The 11,923-nt window shown below is 43.7% G+C and overlaps 1 protein-coding gene across 1 annotated transcript; it reads left to right on the top strand.

Moving 5' to 3' along the window:
* Positions 1-941: 941 nt before the first annotated feature.
* On the top strand, positions 942-11,515 carry Bmp2 (bone morphogenetic protein 2). Its single transcript, XM_026385831.2, has 3 exons — positions 942-1,231; positions 2,478-2,827; positions 10,671-11,515. The coding sequence occupies exons 2-3, from the start codon at positions 2,485-2,487 to the stop codon at positions 11,513-11,515; spliced, it is 1,188 nt and encodes a 395-aa protein (XP_026241616.1). The 5' UTR covers positions 942-1,231; positions 2,478-2,484.
* Positions 11,516-11,923: the final 408 nt, after the last annotated feature.

The raw sequence follows: 11,923 nt of genomic DNA, 5'->3' as shown, positions 1-11,923 counted from the left end.
AGGTGTTCGGCCGCGGCCGGGAGGCGTCCCCTTTAAAAGCCGCGAGCGCCGCGCCACGGCGCCGCCGCCGCCTGAGTCCTCGCCCTGCCGCGCTGCGCTGCGCTGCGCTGCTCCCGGCTCGCGCTGCGCCCGCCGCTCCGCTTCCCACACCCGGCCAGGGACTGGCAGCCGCCGCGGGACATCCGCCGCAGGCGACTCCAAAGCCCTCGGGGCGAGCGCCACAGGGATCACTGCAGGCAGGCAGACACCCGCACTCCTCAGACCCCGCGCGGGTCGGAGCACCCGGCCGTGCGCGCCGCAGCGCTGTGGCCTCTGCTGCTCGGGCCCCTCAGAGCCGCGGACCGGCGCGCTGAGCGCTGGGGTGTCCGGAGCTGAGACTCAGCGGCGCGATGCCCAGCACCTCCTGTCGGGGATCGGGCGCCTGGGACGTGATGGTCGAGGTGTGATCGGACCCCAGGCTAGCCACAAAAGGCACTTGGCCCGAAGGCTAGGAGAGGGAGGCCACCCGCCTCAGCGGCCCGGGACTCGGTTGTACTCGCTGGAGAATGCGCCTAAGGACGACGGGGCGCCGGAGTCGCGGCAGTTTCCACCGGCGAGCGCTCATGGGGGTGCGCTGGAGTAAGGCAGAGTGATGCGGGGGGGCGACTCGCCTGGCACCGAGATCGTCGCTGTGCCCTTACCCGGACCCGGCGTCGCCCAGGATGGCTGCCCCGAGCCATGGGCCGCGGCAGAGCTAGCGCGGAGCGCCCAACCATCGCCCCCAGAGTCCCGGAGCCGGCCCCGCGCGGGGCCACGCGTCCCGTGGGCGCTGGTTCCTAAGGACGACAACAGCACCAGCTTTTCCTTTCTCCCTTTCCTTCCCTTCCCTTCCCCGCACTCCTCCCCCTGCTCGCTGTTGTGTGTCAGCACTTGGCTGGAGACTTCTTGAACTTGCAGGGAGAATAACTTGTACTCCCCACTTCGCACCGGTGCCTTTGCCAGCACAGCCAGCCTGGTCGCCTCTGAGCCCCGCCGCCCCTCCACCCCTCTGCCGGGCCCAACCCCCCTAGAAGCTGTTCCGAGCTTGAGAAGAGGGACTGCGCCGCCGGCACCCGGGAGGAGGAGGAGGAGGCAAAGGGAACGGACACCCGGTCCCAGCGCCAAGTTCTTCTAACAGAGCTTTTTCCATGTGGAGACTCTTTCAATGGACGTGTCCCCGCGTGCTTCTTAGACGGACTGCGGTCTCCTAAAGGTAGAGGTCGCGGGCCCTGGGCCGGGAGTAAGGTGGGGGTGGGGGGATCCCGTGCTCCGGCACCGGTCGCTGCTGAAGCTCCCCCTGGGGCTGCGACCCGCTCCAAGTCAACGGAACCCCCTCCGAGTCCGCGTGCTGCGGAGCCCCTGAGGGGGCGCCCCAACCAGCAGCCCCAGGCGACCTACCGACTCGCCTTCCTGGCCCACAGTCTTCCGCCCCTCCTCCCTCCCCTCTTTTAGGTATATTATTAAGGCGGTTAGCGCTTACATGATTAAAAAAAATAGTTAAATCCCTTCAAGAGGGTGGACCCTAAATTTCACCCATTCGTTGCCAACCTGTACCCCCTACCACGGCGATCTAACCCCTTCACCTTCCTCAAGTTGCTTAGGGAGATCGGCTCTCTACTCAGAGCTAAGTTATGTTCCATTTCGGAAAGTTGGGATTCTCCGTGTTTGTTTCCAGAAATGCGAAGGGACCTTACTTTAGTGCCACTTTGTATTTTAACAGCTGGCACGTGCATTAATAGATACTAGCCATTGACGTGATTCCAGGAAGATAATTGTGTTTCTCTACTACACTGGAGGGATGCGGGGATGGAATGGCTTGTCCTTCACCCCTGAGGTTAGCGTCTGGTGCCACAACTTCAAAAGTTGTGGGCTTGAGTTTACAGGATCTAGAAGTTACAGTCTCTCTCTCTCTCTCTCTCTCTCTCTCTCTCTCTCTCTCTCTCTTTTTCTCTGTGTGTGTGTGTGTGTGTGTGTGTGTACGCGCGCGCGCGTGTGTAGGTAAGTTGCAGGAAGTTCTATGCAGCACTTCTAAGGAAGTCACATGCACTTTTCGAGCGCTGGACACTGTGTGTTTGAGTCTGTAGAGGATGCAGGATGTCAAGTCAAATGGTGTTTTCATGGACTCCAGGCGGCATTGGCTGTCAGAGATGGTATCCAGGGGGTTAAAAAATGGGTTGACAGTCATTGATGCTGTCTGGGGAAGAACGCAAAATCCCCAGAGATCAGACGGATTGAGAATGGAGTGGGAAGAGGAAAGCATTAGGAACTTGGGGCCCTCCATTCTCCTAAAGATACGGGCGTCTTCCGGCATCTCTTATGTAGTCGTGCGAGTGGTGCACTACAGGCGGGCAACCTGGAGGAGGAGGTCGGATAGCCCAACGGGAGCCTGGGCCGCGGGGGCGGGAAGGAGGGAGGACTGGGCGGGGAACTCCGGTGACTCACGTCGGCCCTGTCCGCAGGTCGACCATGGTGGCCGGGACCCGCTGTCTTCTAGCGTTGCTGCTTCCCCAGGTCCTCCTGGGCGGCGCGGCCGGCCTCATTCCCGAGCTGGGCCGCAAGAAGTTCGCGGCATCATCCGGCCGCCCCTCGTCCCAGCCCTCGGACGACGTCCTGAGTGAATTTGAGTTGCGACTGCTCAGCATGTTCGGCCTGAAGCAGAGACCCACCCCGAGCAGGGACGCCGTGGTCCCACCCTACATGCTGGACCTGTACCGCCGGCACTCGGGCCAGCCAGGAGCTCCTGCCCCGGACCACAGGCTGGAGAGGGCTGCCAGTCGCGCCAATACCGTGCGCAGCTTCCACCACGAAGGTGAGGCGGGGATCAAGCTTTGAGGGAGGTGGGGGCGGGACAGGGGCGGGGAATCTCCTTGCGGAGCCCCCACCTGGGTAGGTGCGTGCATCCCTGCGAAAGGCAGCTGCTCAGACCGTTCCACTTTTACCTCTGGATGGTCCTTTCAGAATCTCATCTTAACAGGCTGCTTGTGTGGCGGCAAAGGGAACCAGGGATTCCCCTCTGGCGCATCCGCACCCTTTTCCTGGCCTGCAGCCAGAAGAGTAACTCCTCCCCCAGGAACTGGAGGGAGACCAAATGATGGGGAAGATGAGGGGGAAAGGCATGCCCCTAGTCAGAGAAGCGTGCAGGAATTCCACAGGGGGAGAATGAGAAGGTTTGGGATTTCTTTAAATCTGTTTGGAAGCCCTTCCTCTATAAATCTGTGTCTTCTGCTTAAGCTGGGGTTTCAGACTAAAATAGAGCCAAGGGCAAAATTTTCAGAGATAGTATTGAAAAATTAAAGCCCAGAGCTCCAAAGTCTTTCTAATTTACTGTTGATCTGGGCCTGGTTTGGAAGATTTCGAATCCTTATCTAATCCCCGTGGGAGATCAGTTCCACAATCAATCTTATTATTTCCACAATGAGTTTCTTGTCTTGTGCTTAAATCTTAGATAGGCTCAGGGTAGAGACAAGGCAAGCCTTCAGATAAAAGCTTTTGCAACAGCTGCCTGATTCCTTCATGTGCATTGAAATGTGATTTTTTAAAAAAAATTTTATGGTACTGAACGTGGTTTTCTAAGGTAGGATATTTCTGTTTGTTTCATCAGAAAGGCATTTAGTGAATTTGAAGTGTCTTAGAGCAGCTACTTAGATCTGTTGTACCTAAGTTTTTAAAGCAATTAGTCACAAGCATGTTACATGTCAGTTGTTTCCTACAGTTTTAAATGTCCCTTTGGCTTAATGCATTCTAAATACAGCAGGAAGTGCCAAGTTGTATGTCAGAGCACTGTTTGTAGAATATTAGGGAAACTGGGGGAATAAATCTCTCTTTTTCTTGCTTTTCACCACTGAGGTGGTAGATTTCAAATGACAACCTGAGCTCTGACATAAGCAAATTAGAAATGGCACAGCCCAAGGTTCTGACCAAGTGTGAAGGATGACTTGGGAGAACACTGGTTGATAATGGGAAGAAGTACCACAGGTGGGTCATGTGACAAAAGATAACTTCCTCAAGGCAGCGGATGCTAAATTGATCCTTATTGTGATCAACAATGAAGTATGTGCTGAATTGATCATTAATTTTCAAATGCATTCCTAAGGTGAGCTCCTGCTAGTAGAAATTAGAGATTTGAAAAGCAATAGGCCTCATTCTATTCCATCAGAACCAGCCCACTGAAAGCATCAATTGTCTGTACTCATAGGGAGAGACATTTTCAAATTGTGTACATTCCAGCATCATAACCCTGAGATGATTTTAAAGTCAGCTCATTGTTCCCAGCTGATCTTGATTGAAATAGGTTTTTTTTTTTTTTCTGGATAGAAAAGTAACAAACTCAGCTGTGTTAGCCACCTCTTCTGGAATTTAGCATGGAAACCATTCCTTACTTTATTTATGATGACAGGAAGGTACTGTCTCTCTTGTAACTTAAAAGGAAGATCACTTAAGTCAGTTACTGTCTAACACATTCAACTGAATGAAAATTTCATCAGTAAGGTCTCCATATTTCTCATTCTTCATCTGGAAGTGGCTTGATCAAAACTTAAAACAGGCTATACATTATTTGAGTGTCATTGTAACTTAAATAGCATGCTTGAGTCAAATTTGTATTGGTCAAAGCGTGATGTTATAGATAAAACAGTACCCAAGTTACCAACTTGTTTAAATCAATTTGCAATATTTTCACATCTTAATGCAATTAAATGACAGAGAAAAGTGTGTGATTTTTTTCCTTAAATTTCAAAAAATTCAATTCTTTTCTCATTGTGACTAGTATATCATCATTAAGCTGGATATAAAACTTTTTGAAGACTATTCACTGTTGTATAATGTGAGATTTTATTTTTATAAGCATCCTTGTGCCACACATTGCCTCTGAAAAACTTTGAATAAACCATGTGAATAAGGCTAGCTCAAGAGTAGAATATAGTTTGTACAGCATTATTAGACATATATTTGGTAAAGAAGCAAAATAACCCTATTAAATAAGGTATCAGATAGTTAAGTGAAATTATGAGATAACAGATGCCAAGATATAATCATTCAATCAGTGTGTAAATGATCACCAGAATAGTGATCTGAGATAAAATCATCAGTTGTCATTTCTCTTGTTGAACATTGTCTAACTCGTTTCTACAATGACTTTTATTTAGGAGAGTACAAACTTTGCTAAAATTCTCTTTTCAAAGTCATTGAAAAGTCCATCAGCCATGTGGGCTTTGCAGGATTGCCATTGAATACAGAAAGATCACATCTTCAAATAGAGTTTTTCACATGTTGCTACTGTTGGAAACACATTAAACTGGATTGATTTCATTGGCCCTGCAAAAAGTCTTCATGCTTTCTTGACGTATCAAAATGTAGGAGAACCACTTGCTTGCTCTCCTAGACTCTGAAGGGTACCATCTTCCTATTTTCCATCTATGACTAATGCTTTCAAGTAGAGATGAATCCTTTTCCCTCAAAAATAATTACCATGAAAATATCCATAAAATGTGAAAGGTCAAGAAAGAATCATTGCCCTGTGAAGGAGAATGAATGCCACAAATTCCCTGTGTGAATTTGAACTTATAGGTACCTCCCCCAAACCAACACTTAGCTGGTGTTCTTCCCGAGTGCCCCCAGGTATTACAGTGTGATTACAAAAGGCCCCGTTAATAGAACCGTTATTGAGACCGAGGCTTTGGTCACCCATGATGGCTCCTTGGCACTCAAATTTTCTGTCCCTATATTCCCTCTTGATTCTTTTTCATTGAATTGCTTTGTCCTTTTTAGACTTGTTATTCGGGTATTTCTCTAAGAAGTTAGTAACAGGGCTCTGCATCATTCTAAAGGCAGAAGCCAAAACAAGGTGAGGCTTTTCTTCCTTTAGTTCCCATTTTCTTATTGTCTTAAACACAAACACCCACACACAAAACACTTATTCTTGCCAGGTGCAATGGCACACACTTGTAATCTCAGCAACTAGGGAGGCTGAGGTAGGAGGGTCCTAAGTTCGAGGCCAGCCTGTCTCAAAAAAAAAAAAAAAAATAGAAAGGGCTAGGGATGTGTCTCAGTGATAAAGTGCCCTGGATTCAATGAAAAACAATGAACAAAAACCTTATTCTTTATAACCTTTCATATGTTACCATGTTTTTCCTCTTAACCTATATATTGATTATTTTATCTTCTAGAAAATATTGTGTATTATACACAGCCTCTTCCATGATGTTATAGAGTGATTTCCAAGCTTACCAGTTTTCCAGACTACCTCTAGATTTTGTTGTTTTAATGAATATCTTTTTGTTGTCTTTTGTATTTTTATATTCAAAGAGTGTTGCAAAATTCTCAAAACATAATGATAAAAAAAAAAAAAAAACTCACCATACTTTAGGGCAAAAAAACAGCCACAAAATAGCAGTGGTTCCAAATAAGTTCTACATATCCCAGGCCAGGGGTCTGGAGGATGCTGCTAACTTTTACCTTCCCTGATGAAAAAGTGCCTAACTTTACTTTCCTCCTCAGTTTCATCTGCTTTCTCCATTATACCTGGGTAGTATATTCCTATCCTTTAGTTAGGACAAAGCTCACACTACAGTTATCATTGTTGTTTTCTTTCTTTTTATGGTGCTGGGGATGGAACCCAGGGCCTCCCTCATGCTAAGCAAGTGCTCCACCACTGAGAGACCTCCCAGGGCCTTTACAGTTTTTGTTGTTTTAACTAAAGATGTGCCTCTGAATGGTTTTGACTCTTTCTTGAGGTTTAGGTTCCTTCCCATGTCAGGTACTGTCATCTAGTGGCTGGAAACTTAGGCACTGCAGGAGACTCAAGTTCATAGCTCAGTGATATTAGGAAAGTTACATAACCTCTCTGAACTCCCATCTATTTCATATGAAAAATGGATGGTTCTTCTAGTCAGTTTGTTGGGGGATAATGTTTTTAGATAAAGCTGTGAGTATCAGACCTGGCACCAAAAAAGCATTCAGCACATTAGCTAACATGATCATGATGAATTTAAAAAAAAAAAAATCTTTGTTTATTTATTTTTATGTGGTGTTGGGGATCAAACCCAGGACCTCACACCTGCAAGGCAAGCACTCTACCACTGAGCTACAGCCCCAGGCCTGTGATGACTTTTTAAAATGTCTCATTATCCTTTTATCTAAGGAAGAAAAGGCCAGAGTGGACCTACCCCAATCTTTTGGATTATTTGGAAATAGAGGAATAATTGTGAATGATTGACAGCATGTAGATGATTAAATTAGGACTTTTGGAGGAGAGGTTGAATATCATCATTATGGTGCTTTTTAAAAATTCCCCCACATTTTTAGTCTTAACTCCACTTAGAGGTGGACTGTGGTATAGCTCAGTGGTGGAGCACTTGCCTTGCATGTACAAGGCCCTGAGTTCCATCTCCAGCACCCCCCCACACACACACACACACACAAGGAAACAAAGAACTTAGAGACTCATAAACTCAGGTCGAAGTTAGGTCAGAGCCTCAAATCTTTAAGCAAGTTCAGCTGATTCAAGAAGGGATATTTAAAGGGAATTAACAACTGTTTAAGCCTCCAAAAAAGTATACATTACCCACTCTTTATTTTCTGAATCTCCAGGCTTCCTGTGATAATTTATGGAAAGTTTCTTTTTCTTTTACTTTATTTCAAATAGGTTTTGAATTTCCCATCCTCAAGAAAAGATTGAACCTTCTCCCTTAGAGGAGGAAAAGGTGGTATGTGCACTAACCTTGAGGAATGACTTCCCAGGGCTGGGGAGCTCCTCTCTGATTTATGTCTGTGACCTGAATCTTCAGTTTGAACAGAGACCTCTGCATTAATGGGAGATAGAGGGCATTCAAGGATTAGATAGATGAGGTACAGTTGGAAAGTTGGAGAAAGATCTTTATATTACCTGTTATTACTTATAGTGCAGTTTTTTTTTTCCCTTTGCCAAAGCCAGGAGACATTTCTGCTTTGTTAAGACTTCTTGCCTCCAATGATTTTAAATGGTGAGAAATTGTTGAATCAATATTACTATAATTCAATCTTTAGTTTTTGAGGGTTATTGTTGTAGCATATGCCTCTTATAAAAACCTATCTTCCTTATATCATTAACCTATTTCATACTTACCTTGGAGATTGTTTCTTCATCCTCTGGCCATGAGTGTATGTGCATACACATGTTGTGTGTGTGTGTGTGTGTGTGTGTGTGTGTGTGTATGTGTGAGAGAGAGAGAGAGATTGTCAGTTCTTTCCTTTTTATTTAAGGATTGGGATTCAGGGTTTTTGTTTCTCTTGTGATTTCTCTGGGCACTTAAATTAATAGTTATTCATGGAATTCCCTGGATATTTTGCCTTTCCTTCCCTTTCCTTGAAGAACAAAGAATGTACCTTGGGGTCTGGAGGATGCTGCTAATTTTTACCTTCCCTGATGAAAAACTGCCTTGAGCAAGAACACAGGATGGCTTCTGGAATGAAATGGAGCTTCTCTTTTAAAAATAGAAGCTAAATACAATTCTTTATACTTGCTAGGGACCACTGAAAGAGCCCTAGTTCTGTTGGTAGGAAGGTTTTGTTAATTTTTATGGCCGACCTGAAGTACCGTTAGCTTACAGTGGGGCTCAGAAAGTGGGATGGATCCTGAAATGTGTTCCCAAGAGCTTTGGACTAACAAGTACTCACTTCTTGGCCTGGTGGTTTCCAGGTCCTTGTAGAAGAACTTTAGAAGACCTTTCTGTTTGAGTCCCTGGCTGGCCTACCCTTAACTTCAACTCTTATTTCTTGGCTCTTGCTAATGGTTGTTCTGCATACTCATACTAATCAAAAGCTACTTTTCAAACACATCCCTCTGGTGATCTACACTTGAATGTCAAAAACATCCTTTAAAACCTTGACACTCAAAGTGTGATTCATAAGTTTACAGGATCTTCTCAACTAGTAGCTTGTTGGAAATGCAGGATCTCAGTCCATTTTTCAAATCTACTGAATTTGGAAATTTGAGGGATCTTACTGGTTACCTGAGAGGGTAAAAGTTTCAGTAGCACCATATTAAAGCATTACTCTAGAACTTGGTGTAAATTATCCCTGTTGAACTCAGCTTCTGCTCAGCTTGCAAAACTTACATGGTGAAGGTTAGTGGGGTAGAATCTTTGAGAGATCTGACATGCTTCTTCTATGTTAAGGTATCTTGATTGTGTTTGCAACTTGCAACTCTTTGATTTTTAAGCAAATACAATTATAGAATTGATAGAAGTTTTACTTTCTTTTACAACAATGACATGGATCTATGGGAAAATAGATTCTGTTAGCTCTTTAAATCCTAAATGAAGCAGGTAATTTTTTTGACAGTGAAAGAGTGTGTTAAAAGTAGAAGATAAGCTCAAATATCACTTATTCTAATGCTTTAGCTATCAACTTAATAGTAATATTGTGCTTTTGATGATCTATAAACTATAAGCATTCAAGGTGCTATATTATATTTTACATTTTGCTTGGAAGACAGTATTTCTTATATTTGACATTCAGGAATCAAAACCAGACAGATCTTTATGTGTGGCCTATTTAGATGGTTCTTGTGGAATAATGATGATAGATATAGAAAGTTGATTCTGTAATAGGATGAGATCCTTTCTTATACAGTGAACCTCAAAATGGTATTTTTCATAAATTTTTATAAATTAATTTGGTTTTGCTTCTGTCCTTCAACCTGTTTATTAGATTATATACATATATATGTCTATATTTATACACACACACATATATATTTAAACAAAAAGGAAATATAAACAAGAGAAAAAGTTTTTTTTTTCTTTTACCCCCAAAAGCATGTGAAATGAGATTTTGCTTCTTGAGTTCATAAGGAGGTGAGAGAAAAAACAGTCAGGAAGCTATTTCTCTTAAAATTGTTTGGCCTTAATTACTACAGTGTCCTAGTACCACCCATATGTTTCCAAAGAAGTAGATCCCTGTAAATGCCTTTGTCTCTGGACTTTTGAGTAAAATGGTAGGGTGTGCTTTGCAAAATGTCATCGTTGATGTTGAGTTTCAGAGTCTTTAATTAGGAAGCTGAAATCTGTATATTGAGATTTGTAAATCATCTAAATTGCAGAGTAATGTTTTAGGATACCGCTTAAGGGATTGACATTAAAGCCTTTTTTTTTTTTTTTAAGGAACTGCAATAATTTCCTCAACTCCTCACTCATTAGACCCCTACTAACTACAGTGCTGATTTTTTTTTCTGCCCCTAAAGTCTGGAATTTCAAAGAAATGCATCACCATTTCCCTATTATTTTAGCCACCTGGAAGTCATGTTCATGTATTGAATCAAAAAATAACAATTAATTATGAAATTTTATTTCATGGAATAAGTGTTGATGTGACCCTATAGAAAGGGGAAGAGAAAGGAATAATTCTTTTTTTTTTATTTTAAAGGTGACTTTTTTCTTTTTTTTTTTTTTTTGTTTTAGCAGTCTGGGGATTGAACCCAGGACTTCACATATGCTAGGCAAGCCCTCTGCCACTGAGCTTCATCCCTAGTCATGAAAGTTTTACTTTCTGGTTGCAAACTTTTACATGGGCTAAATAAAACCCTGCAAGGTTTAAAACTTCTGATAGCTAAACGATCATTACTCCTCTTATTGAATATTTTGTCTTCTTCCCCCCTCCCACCTTTATCAAATTAGAATCTTTGGAAGAACTGCCAGAAATGAACGGGAAAACAATCCGGCGATTCTTCTTTAATATAAGCTCTATTCCCACTGAGGAGTTTATCACATCAGCAGAACTTCAGGTTTTTCGGGAACAGATACAGGAAGCTTTGAGAAGCAATAGCAGTTTCCATCACCGAATTAATATTTATGAAATTATAAAACCTGCAACTGTCAACTCAAAATTCCCCGTAACCAGACTTTTGGACACCAGACTGGTGAATCAGAACGCCAGCAGGTGGGAGAGTTTCGATGTCACTCCCGCTGTGATGCGTTGGACTGCGCAGGGACACGCCAACCATGGATTTGTGGTGGAGGTGACCCACTTGGAGGAGAAGCAAGGAGTCTCCAAGAGACACGTGAGGATTAGCAGGTCTTTGCACCAGGATGAACACAGCTGGAGCCAAATAAGGCCCTTACTGGTCACTTTTGGCCATGATGGGAAAGGGCGCCCTCTCCATAGAAGAGAAAAGCGTCAAGCAAAACACAAACAGCGGAAGCGCCTCAAGTCCAGCTGTAAGAGACACCCTTTGTACGTGGACTTTAGTGACGTGGGGTGGAATGACTGGATTGTGGCCCCTCCAGGGTATCATGCCTTTTACTGCCACGGGGAATGCCCTTTTCCCCTGGCCGATCACCTGAACTCCACCAATCACGCCATCGTGCAGACGTTGGTCAACTCTGTGAACTCCAAGATCCCTAAGGCGTGCTGTGTCCCAACAGAACTCAGTGCTATCTCCATGCTGTACCTTGACGAAAATGAAAAGGTTGTATTAAAGAACTATCAGGACATGGTTGTGGAGGGTTGTGGGTGTCGTTAGCACAGCAAAATTAATTAATTAATTAAATATATATATATACACACACACACACATATATATATATATATTAGAAAAAAAAGCAAAAAAAAAAAAGCCCAAAAGCCCCCCAAAACAAAACCAGCTGACACTTTAATATTTCCCAATGAAGACTTTATTTATGGAATGGAATGAAAAAAAAAAAAACACAGCTATTTTGAAAATATATTTATATCTACGAAAAGAAGTTGGGAAAACAAATATTTTAATCAGAGAATTATTCCTTAAAGATTTAAAATGTATTTAGTTGTACATTTTATATGGGTTCAACCCCAGCACATGAAGTATAATGGTCAGATTTATTTTGTATTTATTTACTATTATAACCACTTTTTAGGAAAAATAGTTAATTTGTATTTATATGTAATCAAA

The sequence above is a fragment of the Urocitellus parryii genome, chromosome 6, assembly GCF_045843805.1.
Source record: "Urocitellus parryii isolate mUroPar1 chromosome 6, mUroPar1.hap1, whole genome shotgun sequence".
Lineage (NCBI taxonomy): Eukaryota > Metazoa > Chordata > Mammalia > Rodentia > Sciuridae > Urocitellus > Urocitellus parryii.
This window is presented reverse-complemented; position numbering and strand designations above follow the sequence as displayed.